We start from the raw sequence: 20,523 nt of genomic DNA on the forward strand, positions 1-20,523 counted from the left end.
CCACGGTCGCGACGTTTGCGGCGGCCGGATGAATTGCGACAGGCAGGAGTCGTGGCCCAAAATCCTTTTCCTTGATGAGGTGCCAAACTACTCTTTGAGGCAGTAAGATGTGCAGTAAAAATGTCCGGTTCATTTCTTTATGGACTCCAAAGGGAGAAGCAAGCAAGAGATAACTGGGTACCAACGAAAACTCAAGCCGAGGACTTGGAGGGACAAAAGGCACTATTGCTGGTGCAACTTCGAGCTGAAAGTACACCAGGGAATGAGGAAAAAAGTTGATCCCATCCCCATGCGGTCCAGTCAAACCAAGAATAGCCGACCGGCCGGCCGGCCGGCCAGCCACCGCACCGGGCGACTTCTAGGCATCCTCGGCGGCCGTTCCGAGCAGGTGACCCGACCCGACCCATCCGCGCATCGCATCGGCTCCCATTCTTCCTACCAAACGTGATCCGCTCTCGGCATCCTCATCGCCCCCATGCTCTTCTTTCCTTGCTTCTTTCGCTCTCGGCCTGATGAGGCTTATCGCCGCCTGCTCTGCTTTTCGTGCTCCAAAGCAAGACGACCATGGCCAATCCGGGCTCGCTCTTCTCGCAATCAGCTGACGCGGCGACGCTAACCACAGATGCTAATCGCAGCGCGCCGGCTTTATTTATGATCATAAGTTCGCTGCTTTCCGCTAACATCTACAGCCTAGTTGCGCGAGAAAGAATACAATTTTTTCCTACCTGCCTTTGGGACAGATAAGCCTCAACCTCAAGTCCGACGACGGGAGTGCTTTGCTGCGTCCTGCCTTTTGATTGCTGACGAGATTCTCACATGCCCAGATACACTCCATCTATCGGCCGTTCCTTTTAATCAACCTTTTTTGCGTCGTCGTAGAAAGGATAAATTGCAGGATAATTTGCATAGCGTCCCTACACATAAATAGAGTACATAGATTTTTGGAGTAAGATGCTTCCCAGTTTCCACACACATACGACGATTGTAGATGGAATGCTCGAACATGCCGACGAGCACGGGGTGGTAATCTTTCATGGTCCTCATGTTTTTTCACAATCCTGCTTAGTCCTCTCTATTTTTAGTTCAAAATTATATAATATTATGGCCCGATCCTTATTGAGCCCCATCCTTAAATTTCCTAGACTAAATTAGAGAGCCCTTTACCACCCTACGCCATATTTTTTTTATACTAAGCACGCCGCATTGGTATGATGTTATCAACATCAAAGGAGAGGAAGCACCAGAGAGGTTGATCTGAAGACTAGTGTCGATGGATCGACAGACTAGGGCGAGACAACCCGTTCTTTGATCAGGAAAAGAAAGAACATTCGTGCAGAACACCAATTACCAGTAGCTCTATTCGTCCACACATACATGATACATCCTCGGCGAAACTTGAATACGAATAGCCCCTGCGAATAGTGCCGTTCGAGGTAGAGTGAGAGGCATCATCGGCGGGCGGGGTGCCCTGCCGCTGGCACCCCATGGCACGGCGGAGCGGGCCGGAAGCTGTCGACACCAACCACAGCAGCAACGCATCACGATAGGGCAAAGGCGGAGCCTAACGGCGGTGAACAGATTATTCATGGGTGAGTGTTCGTGTGTGTATATTAGCGTTTACATCTCTGCGGCGTGTTTTGTAAAAAAAAAAATTAGACTCAGCTTGTGGGAAAAATAAAAGTGTGCACCATGAAGCAGAACATAGCATAATCTATCAACCTTACCTTTTAATGTTGAGCGGATACTCCTACTAGTACTGCTACGTGGAACCCATCGAGTCGCACTCAGGAGTCATGGACACGAACACACGTAAGAACATTATCGTGCCAAACCAAAAGTCATCGAGGCCTTCGTCGCGCTGCATTGCATCACGCATGTTCGGTTCGGGGAGCCTTTGGGGATGATCGAGATGCTTGCGATCAAAGGAAACTTTTGCGCCGCCGAGATCAGGATCTGAGGAGGAAATAAACTTTGTTGGCAGCTCCCATGCTCACGCACATGTCCTGTACTACTCCTAGTTAACACTCTATCCGTGCCTGACACTTTGCCGCTGCCGATTGTTGCTCGACCTTGGCCGGTGACAAATGGCAGTCTGGTATCCGGCAACAGGGTTTCTCTGGAGCCTGCCTGCGCTGCTGTGCCTCTCTTTTGGCAAACTTTATGGACAAGTGTAACGAGTTTTTGTCTTCTCGCTTGGATACCAGACACTTTTTCTTTGCTCCTTTTTTTTTTATGCGGGAATCCACGATACCAAACTTAAAGGGAAAACAATGATATGAAAGGGGAGAAAGTATATGAAATATACCACGCTTCTTTCGCGAGGAAATGCGCAGATTTTTTTTTTTGGCAAGGAAAATATATGGAACTTAGCGTCAGGAAAAAGAAGAAACAAACAAGATACTTCTTTGTTAGTAAACAGGTTAAATTTGAGATGGAACTTGACACCTGAGTGAGAGGAAAAAAATAGAGAGTTCTTTCAGTGGGGTCTGAAATCTGATGGCAAAAGGAAAAGGGTTAAAGGGGGATCCGAAAAAATAGAGGAAGAAATCAAATTCAGAAACCTGGATCCTTTTGGGCCTAGACGTCATTCATGATCGATCTACAAGTCGAGCCCAACCAACAAGTAAGGGCTTCAAAAGCCCAACAACCCCGCCTCTCCCGGCCCGAATCCAACTCCATCTCGCCTTTCCCTTAAAAACCACACGGCCTCGCCCACCCCCGCGCCCCCCTCCTCTCTCGTTCCCCACGGTCGCGTTCGGACTTCGGAAGCTTCTCGAGACCGCCTCCGCCCCTCGAGCCCTAGAAAAAGGTACTGCTCCAATCCGAGAGGCGATATCGCGGCTCTTGATTTCTGATAGAACCCTAGTTTCCTCGAGGTGTCTCATCCGATTTGCTCCGCCGAGGTGAGCGTTATGGGAATCTGACGCAATGATTTGGCGTCGTTTTACCCATCGATTTGCTCGTATTTTTTTTTCTTTCGAGGAACCCTAGTTCGTTGTCGCTTTGCCGTACGCATCGATCTGTCGCCTTGATTAAGGTCGTGTCTAGGCCACGATTTTACAAGTGGCGAACGGATTTAGAGCAGGTTTTGTTGTTTGGGATGCGCCAGTCTTGGGGCTGGGGGAGGGCCAATTTGGATTTGGTTGCTAGGGGGGATGAGGGTGTGATGAAGAATGGGATGCACGCGCGTATAATTGCTGGGTAGAAGTGGGAGAAAGAAATACAGCACAACCTTGTTTTCTTGGACCGTCTGATAAACTGCTTCCACCCACAAAACATCCAGGACACTGTTTGCTGTTTTCTCGTTATGTTTATGAATTGTGATACTGGATAAATTCATGGTAGATGATGTGTGGACGTGCAGTGCATAAAAAACAAAGCTTTCTAGCAAAGGATATGGCCACACTATTATATACACCAGTAGTTAGGCTTTTACCTTGTATGCTGAAAGATCGCTACTTGTCCAATCCAATTTGTTGTTTTGTCTTGCCTATTCTCCAATTCAAGTGATGAATTAACTTTCGTGCCCGTTTGGGTATATTTCTTTTCAGCGCAACTTCCATATTCTTTAAGTTTGATGGGGTTTGACATGTAAATGCATGACAGTTATGAAACATGGTTGGTATTGTGTTGCTTGCAATGGGCTCATACTTTTGTCTTCTGTTGTTAGATCAGCATGGGAAGAGGCTACGATTACAGTCCCTCACCTCCAAGAGGTTACAGGAGAAGAGCTCGCAGTCCAAGTCCTCGTGGTCGTTATGGGGGCCGTGCTAGGGACCTCCCAACTAGTCTTCTAGTAAGGAATCTTCGCCGGGATTGCAGGTAAGATCCTCCCTGCTCGACCAACAATGGCATAATTTTTTTCTGTTGTATTATAACTTCGTGTGCCAATACGATGTTAATGTCAGTCTTGAAATGACACAAGTAGTTTACTCTAAAATCAGAATTTGTTTGAGAGAATAGAATTGACACATGTGGCACTGAAGTATTCATGTTGGGCTCTGCTTAGGCATTGTAGTATCTTCATTTTTGCAACTGAAAAAATCGTGTAGATCATTGTCTTTGTCATACTAGTCTGAAGGAATGCATTGAACAGAACTGATAAAAGAAAACATCAATATATGGGGGTCTATCTACTGTGCTCCCAACCTGTCTAGTGAACATCTGAACTGTTGTAGAGAAATTTCAAATGCATTTTGCTCTGCAATTTGTCTTAAATATGTCCCTTCCATGTCCATAATTTTTACAAATATTTTGGTTGTGGACTCCCTTCTCAAAAATGTTTATGAGTCAATTCATTATTAATATACCAACAGGAATGTCATATTCTTCTATGGTACACCTATTTAACGTGGTGTCTATTACAAATGCAGGCCTGATGACCTCCGTAGACCATTTGGAAAATTTGGTCGTGTTAAAGATGTATATCTTCCAAGGGATTACTACACTGGGTAAGGCACCTTATCTCAATTAATGTGAATGTGCATCTCCTGGTGGATGCCCATGTGCAATTCGGAAGTCTCTCCCTGTGCTGTATAGTACAATAAGTATATTTGCACCACAGAAGGCTTTTGATGGATGCCATCTGTTTTTATAGATTAAACCTGTTCTTATCAAATGGTTTTGTTTATGCTCTGTTTTTCATTGGTTTATATTCAATTGCTTTGCCACCCCCTGAGATTAACAGTGAAAGTAACTTTTTGGAAGACGCAAGTCTTAAGAGTACTATTGAAGAAAAAGGAAGAAATAGAGGTTTAAGAGATATGCAAGTTATGAAGAGTTTCAAGTCTGTCTCTAAACTCAGAGTGCAAGGTCAGCAGCCTAGTGCCTGCTTTACCGTTGAAATTGATTTGTGCATCCATTGAAATTGATTTATGCGTATCAACGTCGTTGGGAGGAAGAGTAAAACAATTCCTTGGTTTGGTGAACTTTCTGAAGCATTCCCTTTTCTTCAGAAAATACTAATGTTTGTTTTGTGTTTCAGGGATCCTCGAGGATTTGGATTCATCCAATATTTTGATCCTGATGATGCTGCTGATGCAAAATACCATATGGATGGGCAGATGTTTCTTGGAAGGGAAATTACTGTTGTTTTCGCAGAGGAGAACAGAAAGAAGCCCACTGAGATGAGAGCAAGGGAAAGAGTCAGGTAGCATACGTCCCTTTTCATCTGTTCTTTGACTGTAAGCACTATCTATCTCCCTTGTTGTTTATAGGAGGCAAAAACTAAATAATTCATAACCTGTGCAGTGGCAGAGGCCGTTCTTATGATCGGAGGTTGCGCTCAAGGTCACCTGGCTACTCTGGCTCTCCAAGAGGTAGATCACGGTCCCGGAGCAGAAGCTACTCACCAGCACCTAAGCCAAAGCACCATTCAAGGTACGAATTGCAGTCACCTTCTTATGCTGCCAATTTCGTGCTTTTGACGTTCTATAATTGATCAATTAATGTATTTACCATGTTAGCAGATCCCCGTCTCGATCTTTGTCGCGCTCACCAGTGGGCAGCAGATCAAGGAGCGCGAGCCCTGCTGTTAGGTCTCCTCGCAGGGAGAGGTCTCTTTCTGTGAGCCAATGAAATTGGCTCAGTAGTACTACTTGCATGGTGCAGTTGCTGTTACACTGAACGGAACCGTATATGATCCTGGTGCTTTTGGTCACCCTACTCTAGGAGTGTTTAAGAAAGACATGTATGGTTTATTCGAAGACCTCTGTTTTGAGAACGAATGTACCTGTTTACCGGGTGCAGATTTGGAGTGATTTATGACCCTAATATGGCTCAATGCATTGTTTTTCGATTGCTAGTGTCACTGGATCAGGTGAGCTTCTCTCTGATGAGAGTGTTTATCCGCAGTTCTTTACTGCTTTTGTCAAGGCAAAAGTGGCATTTTCTTCTGAATTATAACTAACAAGTGTTCCAAAAAAATGTCAGCTGCTATGTGGCTATTGGCTGGATGAATGAAGTTTACAAATCCATGTTGCTTGTTAGCACGCTAGCTGATATGTGTGATTGTAACCCTCTGCTGTAGCTGCCTTGTCCTTTTCCCCTGGGTCAGCTCCTGCTCCGTATATTTTGCGTCCGTATGACGCGTTGTACTAGTCTTCACTTGGATGGAGCTGCTACTTGGGTACAGTAGTTGGGTCCATGTAAAAGGCCCATTATACGGTTTTTATGCTCTTCTAGTTCTCTCTTTACATGTAAAAAGGAAAAAGAAAAGCTAAGCAACGATTGGCCGCACCAATGCGTAAGCGAGCGACCTCCGCGGCCTGCAGCCTGGCAGCAGGCCCATGGGCATCTTTTTAATTTTTACTTTTTAAAAATACGATAACTTTACCATTTTCAATTCCGTTTGCACCACCATGTGTGTTATGATTAGATCTATAAAACAAGATCTGCTGCATATATTTTGAATTTTTTAGAAACTAGCAACTTATATTGAGTGTACAATAGCTACTTATATATTATATATTATATGTATGGCAACTTATGTGTAAATCTCTCACAAAATATATAGATAAATTGCTAAAAATATTTTTACCCTCCTTTATGTTGTTTACTGCAATGGGTGCTCTGCGTGGCTCCCCTAAACGAGGATGTGACATTTATCTCTACGAAGTATCTGCGTAGTAAACACATTATGTCTACATAAGTTGTCGCTAGACATACTATATAATATTGTTTGTTATAGAGTTGTTACACGATCTTTATATAAATTGATATATTTGTCTCTGTATAATAAATTCGCTACTAGACCAATAGATATATAACATAAGTTGCTACATAGTCATTGTATAAACTTGCTATATTACCTCTACTTAAACCATCACAATGTATCTATAGTTGTATATTAATCTGTACATAAGTTACTACACAATCAATATAACTTGACAGCCATGTAAAATATTTTTAAAATATATCAATATGGATCTTATTTTGTAGATTTTATTGCAAGGAACATAATAGTGCAAACAGATTTAGAAATGGATCCTTGAAGGAGTAATGACCATTTAAAAGGAACATAAACATTTTTTATTGCTGATGTCACCATGAAAGTGACGTGCACTGACCTCTTTCCATAAATAAGGGCAAGCAAATGACAGGCTCCCGAGTAAATTAGAAAAAAAAGAAAAAAAATAATGAGTCACTGGAGGCTACTACGTGGAATAGAGGTCGCGCGCTGGCCCCGTCGCGCGTTAACCTCGTCCATGTGAAAAACTCAAACCTTTCGCATTGCATGCAGCAGCATCGTTGGTGGTGCACGCGGCGAGGCCGAGTAGGAGACGAGGATTGGACGCGCTCCACCGCGCGGAGAGCAGCAGCGCTCACAGCTTGTGCGCTTCAGTGAAACGCGCATCAGCATCAGGAAGAGGTAAACTAAACCGTAAGGTGACCTCCATCCAGCTGGGTCAGGGTGAGGTCGCAAGGTCAATCAACAAGTGCTCCGGTGACTAGACGAGGATCAGCACTAGACTAGCAATTAGCAAATGACGCTGCGCTGGACTGGAATTTGGCCGTCCCGTTCAGACTCCCAAACTAAACTTTGCATTTGACCTGCTCCGGCCGTGTACTACTAAGCACGAAGCCTAGGCTTGCCTCGTTCGGTCGGTCTCGTGAGGTCAACAGGCAAACGGTTCTTTTCTCCCTATATGACCGTAGCTACGTTTCGTTGGTTGGTTTCTGGAGTAGAATGCAAGGCGCTGTGCGGTCGTTGCACTTTATTGCGTGGAAGGAGCGTGTTGACTGATGTGAATTGGCTCGCAGGAGGGCCATGCATGTTCCCTCCGCTCCGATCCTTGTTGTTACCTCCGGTTAATCAGGTAACTGGGGCATTAGCGTCATAGCGTGCGTCGCCTTCCGATCGTAGGTCTGATGGGTACTTCGATCAGCAGACGCATGCGGCCCAAAGCCCAAATAAAGCGTTCCTCGGCAGAGGTTCGGTCAGGTAAACGCCAAGACTGCGAGAGGCTGCGAGCATCGGCAGCTGCAGGTAAATCCGCAACCACTGACTCCAGCGACTCTGCAACAAATTGGCACTAGTTTTAATTGACTAATTCCTGCTACATGTATACTTATGGGTCTCGGCTTGCTCCAACGTCACGCGCAAGTTACCGGCCCAAGGACCTGGTACGTACGTTCCTCTCAACTTCACCGCTGGCCCTATCAGCTTTGGGGTCAATCCGATCAGTGGTGTTATGAAATCGCTACATGTACAGTACAGTTCATTATGCAAAAACCGCAGACACTCAGACCACACGGCCACACGCAGCGCACACGTACGGCGTCTGTCCACCGAAGCAGAGGTTGTCCTCACACCGACCGAGCCTGCTCATCTGAATTACGGTGCTCGTCCTCATCGAAACGACGACGACGACTCTTGCTGCTACAGGGGAAGCAAAATGGCGGTGTATTGAGGACAATTAGCAAGCGTGCGTAATCCCTGACGGTGCAATCATGTCGCTAGCTATGCATCCTGTAGACCTGTACTGATCAAATCAGATGGAAACCAAACGACATGCGGTTGACGCAGACTGGATAACGAGACTGCCAGCGAGCAGAGTACGCAGGGCATTTGGATCAAACCCCATTAACAAATCCAGTCCGCGCCTCGGCTTCACCAACTCTCTTCGCGTTCATTCCACTTTGTTTTCCTACGCGCGTGGTGTGGGCCTGGGGGGGTGGTCTCAAAATGCCGAGATGAGGTAGTGGAGAGGGAAGACGACGACGAGCTCCACGTACGCCGTCGCCTCACCGATCGATCGATCGCTTCCTCTTGCTCGATCTGCCTGTCTCCGTCTCGCTTGTCGATCCATGGCCGCCGGCCTCGGCAGGTGGGGGCGCCGGCCCACCGGCAGCTTCCGCGAACCCATCCGGCCGGCGTACACGTAGGACTACGTGCGTGCGAGCGCACCGTACCCCGTACGTACGTACGGCCTGTTGGATCGGATCAGACCACGCCGCGTCTCTCATTCTGTCAACGTGATTGGAAATCTCGTGCACCAGGTGATCTCGGCTGTCAGACCGTCAGGGTGAGAAGAGCAGCAGCAATGCATGGCAGGACAGCAGAGTGCACGGTCACGGATGGGAGTGGGTGGCGTGGTGTACGGGTGGAGGCACAGGGTCCTCATTTGCGGCCGCCGCCGCTCCGGCGTCACCTGCCCGCGACCGGTGACGGCCGGGCCAGAGCTCGAGAGTCGAGACCCCCCACTAGCTAGCTACTAGGTACGTACTAGTAGGCACCGCTCCGCTGTACCTGTATGTTGGGCCACTACACAGTGAACAGAAACAGATTGGGTTGCGTTCAACGTGACGCGCAAGTGATGCCGGTTGGACACGCGAGGGTGACTATGCATGGGTGTAAGGCGTGTGATGGACCGTGTACCGGTTCGTGCATCGTTTGAGAATTCTGCTGCAGAAACAAACACTACTCCACAACCTTCATCACCGCGGACTCCAAACTTATCATCACCGTCGGTTTCAGATCCGTCATCTAGAAGGCGGCGGTGATGGAAATAGGCATCACCGCCGGATCAAGAACCGGCGTATTACAAAAAATAAAAAAAATCCCAGCCCGGCCCCGCATCCCGCCGGCCGCGCCACTGTCGTGCCTCGTCCGCGCCGGGCGCCCCTCCCCCGCGACCTGCCAGCCACCCCTTCTTCCCGATCGGACGGCGCTCCTTCTCGCCGGATCTCTGAGGCGCCGGCGGGATGCGGTCGGGAGAGGGACAATGGAGGGGCGTCCCGAGTGAGAGGAAGGGAGGGAGAGGGAGAGGGATCTGGATCTAGATCTACGCCTGCCGTCGTGACCTCGCCGCATCGCGACCACCATGCCTCGCCCCGTGCTGCCCGTGCTGACCGTCGGCCGCTACCCCACTCGCCATCACGCTGTGGCCGCGCACAGCCCACAACTGTGACCTCGCTCACCATCGCACCGCAGCCTCCCGCTACAAGGGCTGCCTCCACACCTCATCCCACCGCCGCTCCTCTGTCGCTGTGAGCATCTCTCAGAGGGGCTAGCGAAGGGGGGAGGTAAGGCACAGCAAGGGGGAGCGGAGGGATCCAGCTGGATCTGGCCGGCGCCGGTGCAGGGAGCGGAGGGACCTGGCCGGATCTGGACGACGCCAGCGCAGGGGAGAGATCGAAGGAGAGAGAAGAAATCGAGGGAGTGGGAGGGGGAGAGGGAAGGACGAAGGGGAGAGGAAGGAGGCTAGGAGTGTGGAGGAGAGATAGGGCCAGCGGAGGGGGAAGGGTTATCCGGACGCGAGCTCGTGGTTAACTTCGGCTCATAATTTTTTCAGATCCGGATGCAGCCCCTTCACCGTCGGGTTGTGATTGAGACCGTCGGTGAAAGGTTTCACCGCCGGTTCCTAGTTGAAACCGACGGTGATATAAACTTTTACCGCCAGTTTTAATATTCTTTGCTCCGCTCATCCAATAACCGGTGGTGATAGGTCGATGGTGAAGGCTATTTCTGTGTGGTGAAAATCCTGTTGTGGATGCTGAGTTTAATCGGCCATCGAGGCGATCCATCGATCGGCGACTCCCGTTGATTCAGGAGCTAGGACGCGGGAAAAATTTTAACGGACTGCATGACGACAAGGAGCTAGCTGGATCAGCCGTTGGCCAAGCTGACGGCCACGGCACCCATTTCCTTTTAATCAATCATGTACTAACCAGTAGCACATGCATGCAAACATGCATCTGCACTAATAATCAAATGAAGTCAAATCAAACCAAACGCCATGCATGCAGTTGGTGCGCAGGGGATAACGATGAGCCTGTAGCTAGCTGTGGAGCGAGGTAGCTAGAGATCATCTGAACCGAATCCATGTCGCCGTCGCCAACCTTTTCCCTCTTTCTTCTGTGCCGCGTTCGTTCCACTTTAATTTGATCATCCGATCCGCGGGTCAAAATCAAAAGGTTGGTCGATAGGTAGAGCCGTAGAGGGGATACGAGGGACGGCGACGACGACGACACCGATCCATCCATCGCTTTCCCGGGTCCGGCCTGTGTCCCCACATCGTCTTCCTTGTCCGCGGCCACCGGCCTCGCCGCGATGCTAGGTACGCGTGGGGCGCCCCGCTGCTGCCACGACATGACGGATTGGATCACAGGGGCATGCGTACGGCGAGCTCGCATACGTGTGTCCGCGTACGGCCGCTCCATCAGACCGGGTCAGCTTTAGATTTGCCGTACTATTTTACTAGGATTCTCTACCTCTCTGCAGGTTAAGTTATTACATGATCAGATTTAGATCGGCTAGGACCAGCAGTCCAGCCAGGTGAGTGGATCGAGAGTCGCTGATGGATCATCGGACGACGCGCACGCGTTTGCACAGAGCTAGCGGCTCCATGTCGCGAGTGGCCACGTACCACCAACCGATCCGGCTCCATGTCCGCCGGTCGGCCGGTCTCTAGCTAGCACACGCACCTCTCTTCGCCGTCACCAATCCCCTCCCTGCTGGCTGACCGCGTCGTCGCCGTGGCCCCTGGGAACTCCTGGCACTGCGCTGGCCAAAAACTCAAGCCACTTTCTTGCTTCTTTTTTCTTCTCTTAAGAAAAAAATAATTATAAGTCCATTTTACAACCTGAACGTACAGTAGACTCTGGGTGCTTGACCCCCACACAAAGTATCGAGCGATCTACTCTCCACCCGCCCAACTTCTCACGATGGACCAAATCAATTCTTCTAACAACATTTGCCTTTCTTTTTTTCTTTCCTTTTGCTCCTTCTAACACGGACCTTATGTTACAACATTATTTCACAATTTAGTGCATTTTACATTACTTTAATCCTCGTGCCATATATAAGAAATTAATAAGGTATTTTCTAGTATATATAGGTCATTATGACATGTACCATTCCACGAAAATTGAACGCAGCATACAACTCGTACAAGGGCAAACGAAAAAAGAAGATATTTTTTTTGTTATGGGGCGATTCAATATCATTTGAATGGTTTATGATAGTAAATTGAGTCAATGCTTTGTGTAAAGGTCAAATGAACAAAACCTGTTTTCTGAGTACTAAAATACTCTTTTTACCTTTTTTTTCTTTTGAAATTAAAGTGCACACTTTTGGCCAAAATTTAGTTGACCAATATGAAATTAATAACAGTGTCATCATATCAGCCATCAAATATACCTAAAATGTACTCTCTCTTTCTCTCTGTCCCAATTTATAAGTTGTTTTTGGCTTTTTCTAAGTGCACCTACATATATATTATGTCTAGATACGTATGATATACTATAAATCTTGAAAAGTTACAATGACCTATAATTTGAAACGGCGAGAGTGCGTGCCTATCTATAACTATCTGCTCATACATTTGTGAAAAGAGCCACCGCGACAGCATAACTTTGAACAGGGAATTCGATCAAAATCAGTTGCATCAGAAACATTTATTTTCTTATACATCCAGAAATTAATCTAATCTAGGCTATCATGTTGCTATCCTCCCGATCTTTACCATCATTATTTGTGATTAAAGTGCAGCTTTTTAGCAGATACTCCTCTTCTCTAGCAGGCAACGAAAGAGGCGCACCATTTCCGGTCTAAAGTTCATTCATACATATGCTATTGCATATACAAGCAGTACCCTCACCGGCACCGTTAGCAACGACGAACGTCTACAAAACGAATACGTGCACTTTGTGGACTCAATCATGGTCCATTTAGTTTGTGCTCCTTTTTTCTTTTTTAAAAAAGAAGAAGATGTGAGCATATCACAGATTTAAGCTCCTTAATCTTCAATTACTCGGCGATTAGTCCAACTTTATGCAGATTTTGTGAGATATAAAAATCAGTACTTTGGGTTCGTATTCTAAAGTGTTTGAATGGTAAGAGAGACTTTAGAGACATTCTTTACTTTTAGAAACCTGACTATGGCCTGTATATATGTTGCCAAAACTGCTGAACAACGCGCTGATGAAATTACAGTAAGTTTCTGAAGTACCGAGTGGTCTCTGAATGCCAGCGCTGCTTTCATCCACTTCAAGTCTTCCGTATCATGACAACCACTGCATTTTTGCGTAATATAAAGCAACTTATCCAGCGGAATCGGTCGGATAGGGGATCTTCCCTGTGTGGTTCCCCGTCCTGAATTCGGAGCCTGAGCTAGTGGCCGCCGCCGCCAGCCACCGGAAAGCTGCATCCAAAAGCGTGCACCGCCGTACGGCCCCGGGTATATAAGCTGACAAAATTCCATGTCGGAGCCCACAAATGCGGCTGTTCTCGCCGTGATCCGGACAGCTTAGATTTGCCACCCTCGATCATGTGCGTTCGCACCGACGTGTACTGCTGCATCTAGGCCCATTCGAGATCATTAACAATAATCCTACCAACTTTTTGTACCAACTCGATCTTACCGGAGAAAAGATTAGTGAAGCTTCCATGGAAGGTTCTCACAATCTCACGCAACCAGGTTCTTCTTCCTTGGACTCGACCGATCGTCTCGTCCTGCTCTGCATCTAGCTGTGCGATCGAGTGCACGTACGCAGCGGTTTCTCGCCAAGCACCAGCCACACCGTGACGACCCATCGTTTAGACCGACTAATGATATGTGATGCTCGTATAGGAGTAGCTACCAAACTGATGGCACAGATGCACGGTTAGCGTCAGAAACACCCTGGCGTCCCCCGATTTGATAATTGCGTCCATCGATTAGCTAGGGTACCATGATGCGTGCTCCTAATGAGAGCGCTTAGTGGATCATGTCATTATGCTATGGGGGGCAAGATTTCGGTTCTCTTCTTTTCTTTGGGTTCCTTGCATGGCATCTTGTTGTGGCATTATGCATTCATGTGTGCATAACTCTGTGTGTATGTCTGTGGTTTTGGTGATGGGTTTCGGCGCTTTGCTGTTGTGTGGCTACGCGCTCTGCCCACCAGCATTTCGCGTGGAGGGTTCAACGTGTAAGCGGTTTTTTGTTTATGTGTGTGTCTACATATTCCAATTCCTTCTGTCTTGTGCTTGTTTTGGTTCAAGGAACATCAATATAATTGAGATACGGAGCCCTTTCTTCTGCGAATTAAACAAAAACCCGTTGGGACTGATGCCTTATATTATTTTTATCCTGACGTTTAATACTCTTTCGGTCCAATGTAGGTTGTTTTGATTTTTTAATAAGATTTTTGTGTTTGTACCTCACTTTGAAATGCAATTGTAATTTTACCCTTCTTTTTCAACTTTGTGATTTTGCCTCACTATTTGAAATCGAAGCTCAAGTTTACACCTGGTAGTGGTACTTCACGGTGTCAAATAAGTAAGAAAAAGACAAAACATGCCCTAACAAATTTATTCTTATTTTTATTAGAGCTTTGTACTTAAGCTTGTGACATGTTTTTTCGAATAAAGAATTATAACAAATTTTGATACAAATTTGAAATTTCTTGTAATTTGAACAAAAGTATACATTAAAAAAATTCTGGGCACAAAAATCTAAAGGAAAAGGAAAGCAGTCATTCTATGGATCCTGTGGGTTGTAGGGAGCAAAGGCAACAAGCAGTTCTTGTCCTGATCCAAAATATCGATGAGAACAAATTAATCCTGCAATATCCAAAGAACAAATCAATTTCCAATGCAAAGAACACACCACAGCAACATGGAGAGAAAGGAAAACGCGAGCGGGAGGAGACCCTGCTCCTGCTATGAAGCACCCGGCGGATTCAGCGGCAAGTACCTCGGCGCATCATCACCTGCATGGCCCCGCGCTTGCCTCGATCGTCGCCTCCCCACTCCCTGAGCCGGCAAGTCGCTGCTCCTGCTCGCGTGCCGCTCCGCCGATGCTCCTCGCTCCCTGTCCGCACAGAGGCGCGAGAAGGAGGCCGCTGCGCCTGACCCCTACGCCGGTCTCTCCCTGCTGCCGCCCTCGATTTCCACTACTGAGGGTTCGCATCATGCGGATGGGGATTGGGGAGTGATTGGATAAGTGGAGGGGTAGTTTGGTATTTTGCCTATTTTTTAAATATTTTCTCTTTTGATTTATTCATTTAATCTGGTTCCATCTAACGGACATCCAAAGTAGAGGTAAATGGCAGCTTCGATTCGAAAAGGTAAAAGCAAAATCATAAAGTTAGAAAAGGAGGGGCAAAATCACCATTGAACTTCAGAAAGTGGGCAAAAACACATTTGTCCCTTTCTAGATATATAGATATTGCTATGCACCTAAATATAGGATTATATCTAGATACATATTATCTAGAAAATCAAAACGACCTACATTTCAAAATGAAAACTTATTGGTCCCATCTTCAAATAATTGAGCACAAATTCATAGCTGACAAAACCCTGCCCTACAAATCGAACTCGACTGGAGCCCTGAAATTGCTACAACACACGCTCAACTCAAGTATTACACACTAACCATGCTATAAGACGTGATTGACGACCTGATTATGAAGATCAACCTCTATACAAGCAAAAACTGAATACATAGGAATGATGATAAACACTAACAATATGAAATTAGATAAAAAGAAATAACTCAGAAAAATTATAAAGAGGTTCTCAAATTTCAAATGGTCCTGTTCGCATCCTCACTTCAGTGTGCGTTTCTCACTGTGGTGCGTGCAGTGGACTACCCGTTCAAGGAACCACGTGTAGGTCCACGAAGAGAGACAGTTGTTGCACACCCGGTGCGCGCGGGTGCACGTGTAAGAAAGTGGTCGCTCAATTGGGGGGCGTCGCTAGCTCCTGCCTCGCCAGATTCAGGTAGGCAAGGTGGTTTCTTTTTGGGTTGTACTTGTACATTCATGGAAAGCTGCACGCGTATCTACCAGCTCAATTTCTTGCGAATGAAAATCGAAGGACAGGAGACCGTCCATTTACTTTCTCCGTTTTTTTTCCTCACGAAACTACAGAGTCTTAGCTCATGAAATATTCCACGCAAGCTCACCTCACCGTCCAAATTTCCCGACAGATTCGTGGACCAAATCCCGTCTCGACACGACAAATGGACACAACGGACCGACCGGTCGAGGTCAGAATTCCAGCAAAAAACAAAGAGCGGCTGTAACTATCAGGCCAAGTCTTTCGAAAAAGAAATGACGTACGAGACGGAATGCCGTCGACGGACGAATCGCTGACGTGCTTTTTTCACCTTATATTTTTTCGAGTCAAATACGGTGACGTGTCTAATAAAGTGTAGTTTCAACGGTGACGTGGCAAGAGGAGCATACGAAGACAGTAACGAAAACATCGTAGACATGGTGTGTCGTGTAGACAGATCATATACTGACATACATCCAGGGTTTTTTTTGCAAAGTAAGTTACGTGTACAACAACCGAAGAGAGCGCCGTAGTATAATTCTGTTATTTACCTGGGACAGTAGTCAATTGCTCGTTGGCACGATTATTTAGCGGATTTCACCGCGTCGTAGGTAAACGTACAGTTCATGCTGGGGACAATGCACAAAGTACGAACAAAGCGGACAGGAAATTGCTGTACCGTCAAACCGACCATCAGTTTTCAAAATTAGAATAAACCTGGCTGTTCCCTCTCTCGTACGTCGGCATCTCCTCCCTCGACCCCTTTTCGTCATCGTAAATTCGTAACGGACTTTCAGTAACGTCCCCAGTGAATAACCATTTAACCAAAGCCTAACTGGCTAGCTAGTTCATGGAAACTGCAATGCTCGTTTTGGCGTCAGGTAACCCTCAACTTGCATCATCGGGCTCTGGTAAATTGGTGAGGAATCGACCAGGGGCGATCCAAAATATTGGAAAGGGATTGTTCCTAGGAAACCTGCCAAATTCTGATCTATTCACGGTTTTACGGACGCTTTGGTTATGGTAACCTTGTTGAGATAACAAAGTCAGATTCCTCACAAGCATCACGACATTTACCATACGCATGAACCCGAGTTAGAACCATCGTCGTCCACGGCCAGCAAATTCCAGTGCTTAAAAATGCCAGCGCCCGTGCCCCGAGGCCGAGGGAGAAGAGAGAGCACGCGGGGGAGAAGACAGCGCCGCGCCACCAGCAACTGCGGCGTGCCGTCGCTGGTTTTGATACACGGTTGCCGGCCAGCCTAGCGCCTCTCCCCACACCGCCCCTGCGCGATTCCGAGTGAGACGAGACATCTGACTCACTCGCATCCCCCGGAACACGTGGAACCGCCACAAAACTAATCGATCGCCCCTGTCTGTACTTGCCTCGGGTTCTTCCTGCCTGCCCCCGCCCGACCCCGCCCGGCCGGAAAGTCCACACCGCCAGCCAGCCGCCCTCCCTCCCCCCAGCTCAGCTGGTCAGCAGCTGCTCCCCGCCCTCTATATAACGGCGCCCTTGTCTCACACTAACCTCCCCGGATAATCAGCCACCATCAGTGCCCAGCGGCCTTCTGTTCGCCAAGGGAGACGAAGGCAGAACCAGAGGAAACCAACAAGCACAACAAACCCAACAGAGGAATCGGTTGAGAGGAGGACAAGGAGACAGGCAGCTACCTTAGGTTTGCCTCTTGCATTTTTCCTTTCTTCTTCCTGCGCTCGCACATGTTCTTGCTTCGCGGTTGCTCTTTTTTCGGCGTCTGAATCGGATTGCTGGGCGTGGTCTCTTTGCATTAGGTAGTACAAGGGGAAGGAAAGATCCAGGAGGAAGCCGTCGCGATGGGCGTCCTCTTCTCGTGCCCCGCCGACGACTACGACCCGCTCGACATGGAGGAAGCGCCGCCGGCGGGCACCTCCGGCGGTGGCGCCGTCCTCAAGGCGCTGGGCTCCGGCAAGCTGCACATCGAGGGCTCGCTCAGCTTCAAGCGGGCGCAGGCCGCCTCGGGCGCCCTGCACGTGGAGACCGAGATCTCCATCAGGGCCGGCGACGCCGCCGCGCCCGCGCCGGAGCCCGCCGGGCCGCTGCCGAGGGAGGTCGCCAGGGCGAGGTTCACCGAGCCGGCCGTCGAGAGCCCCAAGCACGAGGCCGCGGCGCTCAGGCTTCAGAAGGTGTACAAGAGCTTCCGCACGCGCCGGCAGCTCGCCGACTGCGCCGTCCTCGTCGAGCAGAGCTGGTGCGTGTGGCTCCGGCCGTTGTTCTTGGGACGCCTCGGTTCGCAGCAGCATTTGCGCGTCGGTGGTGCTGATTTGGTTTTATTTTTCTGTGATTGGACAGGTGGAAGCTGCTGGATTTCGCGCTGCTCAAGCGCAGCTCCGTGTCCTTCTTCGACATCGAGAAGCAGGAGACCGCCATGTCCAAGTGGTCAAGAGCAAGAACCCGAGCTGCCAAGGTACAAATTTGGCTGTTTCCCTTTTCTGGATGGTTTTGTCAGCTCATTGTTCTGAGATGGGTGGACTGGACTAAAACTGTTGTGCCTGTTTCAGGTTGGAAAGGGATTGCTCAAGGATGACAAGGCTCAGAAGCTCGCTTTGCAGCACTGGCTCGAAGCGGTGAGTGTCGACTGAACATTCTTCTGATTCTTCAGGCCTTACTGATGTTCCGACAAACGATAAGCTAATGTTCATCTCATACTGAAACTGTTAATGCACAGATTGACCCACGGCACCGCTACGGTCATAACCTTCACTACTACTACGATTGCTGGCTCCAATGCGAAAGCAAGCAGCCTTTCTTCTACTGGTTAGTAATCAGTTTGCTTATGACTCAGATTTCATAAATTATAACAACTGAAAAATGAAATCTGAGCTGATGAACCTGGTCTGCTTATCCAGGCTTGATATCGGAGAAGGCAGAGAGATCAACCTTGAAGGCAAGTGCCCAAGATCAAAGCTTCTGAGCCAGTGCATCAAGTACCTTGGTCCAGTAAGTATTCAACAGAACACAGACCAAGTGACAAATTATGAGTAGAACATACGGTGGCTAATATACCATTCATACATTTGTGCAGAAAGAAAGAGAGGACTATGAAGTCGTAATCGAGGACGGCAAGTTCTTATACAAGAAGAGCGGCCGAATCCTTGACACATCTTGCGGACCACGGGATGCAAAGTGGATCTTTGTTCTAAGCACATCTAAGATCTTGTATGTTGGCCAGGTGAATATTCATATACCCACATATTGGAAAAACGTCTTAGAATTTTCAGTTCCCCGTGTAACATTATCCTGCAATGTCATATGTGCAGAAGAGAAAGGGTGTATTTCAACATTCTAGCTTTCTTGCCGGAGGGGCTACTTCCGCTGCTGGGCGATTGGTTGTTGAGAATGGAACCTTGAAGGTACTGCACCTATCAATCTGCTTCCTTTATATTCACTACAAGTAGTAGTACTGTTTCCAAAAAAAAATCATGTAAATGTTCAGTTCATTAGATGGCACGCTGATGCAATCTGCTATGTTTGTGTGGCAGGCTATTTGGCCTCACAGTGGGCACTACCGCCCGACCGAGGAGAACTTCCAGGAGTTCCAGAGCTTCCTCAAGGACAACATGGTCGATCTAACTGAGGTTAAGGTACGCACATCATGTTCATTCAGAAGCACAGAACGAAAAATCTCAATGTCTCCACAGAATTGCAGTCTTAAATTCCTTTGCAAACTCTCTGCAGATGAGCCCAGCAGAGGAGGATGAGGAGTTCTGGGGCAGTCTCAGAAGAGTCACTTCAGAGAGCGAAAAAACTCGAGACCAAACGGCTGCACCTGAAGAGACCGGCCCTTGCCAGACGCTACCTGAAGCTGTCAACAACGGCAGCACGGAGATCGAGAAATGCGAAGAAGAAACTGCGATGGCACGGCCCGATTCATCAGAAGATGATCAGGAGGCGGCCGAAGAGCAGGCGCCCGTGCCGCGGGAGAAGATCCTGGAGCGGATCAACTCCAAGAAGGAGATGAAATCCTACCAGCTGGGCAAGCAGCTGTCCTTCAAGTGGACGACGGGTGCCGGGCCCCGGATCGGGTGCGTGCGCGACTACCCGTCGGAGCTCCAGGTGCAGGCGCTGGAGCAGGTGAACCTCTCGCCGAGGTGCGGCAGCACCGCCGCCGCGTCCCGGTTCGCCTCTCCGCTGAGGCGAAGCTTCAACCAGCCAGCGGCGGCGGCGCCGAGGGGGTGCGACGCGTCCACGCCGAGGGGGGCGTCCCGGTCGCCTCTGCAGCACGGAACACCTGCAGTGGAAGCTGCAGCTGACTGATGCAAGCAGCTCTGCACTTTTGCAGGTGCAAGCTGAAATTTCTTGAAGACTAGATGGATGAAGATGTGTATAGTAGGGGTTAGAAGAAATGAAAGAACAGGCATACTGCTTGTGCAGATGCCTTAGGGCAAGTAGTAGTATACATACATATACACATTGTTCATCAAAGGATGTGATACTGGTAGTTAACCACAAACAGTTCATACAAATTCTTTCATTCTTTACATGAATAAAAAACCATTAGTGAAACAAGCATGGTTTGACAATTAGAAAACTTTGTCTTTCAGAAACAATCAGAAAACTATGAAAACAAATGTCTGAAAGCAGCTGAAATCAGACGAACCTAATCAAACTACTGGAGCCTGCAGTTGCACCTGAAAGTTATCTTGAACATTGTTGAGGTTGTCAAACTACTGGAGCCTGCAGTTGCAGCTGAAAGTTATCTTGAACATTGTTGAGG

The 20,523-nt window shown here is 48.1% G+C and overlaps 2 protein-coding genes and 1 long non-coding RNA gene across 6 annotated transcripts; 2 read left to right on the forward strand and 1 right to left on the reverse strand.

Moving 5' to 3' along the window:
- Positions 1-2,661: 2,661 nt before the first annotated feature.
- Positions 2,662-5,803, forward strand: LOC117835578 (serine/arginine-rich SC35-like splicing factor SCL33). 4 transcript variants are annotated; one of them, XM_034714933.2, is made up of 6 exons: positions 2,662-2,809; positions 3,671-3,822; positions 4,374-4,451; positions 4,985-5,149; positions 5,251-5,379; positions 5,469-5,803. In XM_034714933.2, the coding sequence occupies exons 2-6, from the start codon at positions 3,677-3,679 to the stop codon at positions 5,575-5,577; spliced, it is 627 nt and encodes a 208-aa protein (XP_034570824.1). In that variant the 5' UTR covers positions 2,662-2,809; positions 3,671-3,676; the 3' UTR covers positions 5,578-5,803. The 4 variants fall into 4 exon arrangements, with proteins under 4 accessions (XP_034570824.1, XP_034570825.1, XP_034570826.1 ...); XM_034714934.1 differs by having other exon boundaries at positions 2,669-2,809; positions 3,676-3,822; XM_034714935.2 differs by having other exon boundaries at positions 2,765-2,903.
- An 8,487-nt stretch (positions 5,804-14,290) lies between these two features.
- On the reverse strand, positions 14,291-14,893 carry LOC117836324 (uncharacterized). Its single transcript, XR_004636059.2, has 2 exons — positions 14,679-14,893; positions 14,291-14,545 (listed from the first exon to the last, which is right to left on the reverse strand). It is a non-coding gene; the product is annotated as an uncharacterized lncRNA (long non-coding RNA).
- A 2,388-nt stretch (positions 14,894-17,281) lies between these two features.
- Positions 17,282-20,329, forward strand: LOC117836323 (IQ domain-containing protein IQM2). The gene is made up of 10 exons (XM_034715727.2): positions 17,282-17,445; positions 17,561-17,997; positions 18,099-18,213; positions 18,308-18,373; positions 18,475-18,563; positions 18,656-18,746; positions 18,832-18,978; positions 19,067-19,159; positions 19,289-19,390; positions 19,485-20,329. The coding sequence occupies exons 2-10, from the start codon at positions 17,603-17,605 to the stop codon at positions 20,061-20,063; spliced, it is 1,677 nt and encodes a 558-aa protein (XP_034571618.1). The 5' UTR covers positions 17,282-17,445; positions 17,561-17,602; the 3' UTR covers positions 20,064-20,329.
- The last annotated feature ends 194 nt before the right edge of the window (positions 20,330-20,523 follow it).

The sequence above is a fragment of the Setaria viridis genome, chromosome 9, assembly GCF_005286985.2.
Source record: "Setaria viridis chromosome 9, Setaria_viridis_v4.0, whole genome shotgun sequence".
NCBI lineage: Eukaryota > Viridiplantae > Streptophyta > Magnoliopsida > Poales > Poaceae > Setaria > Setaria viridis.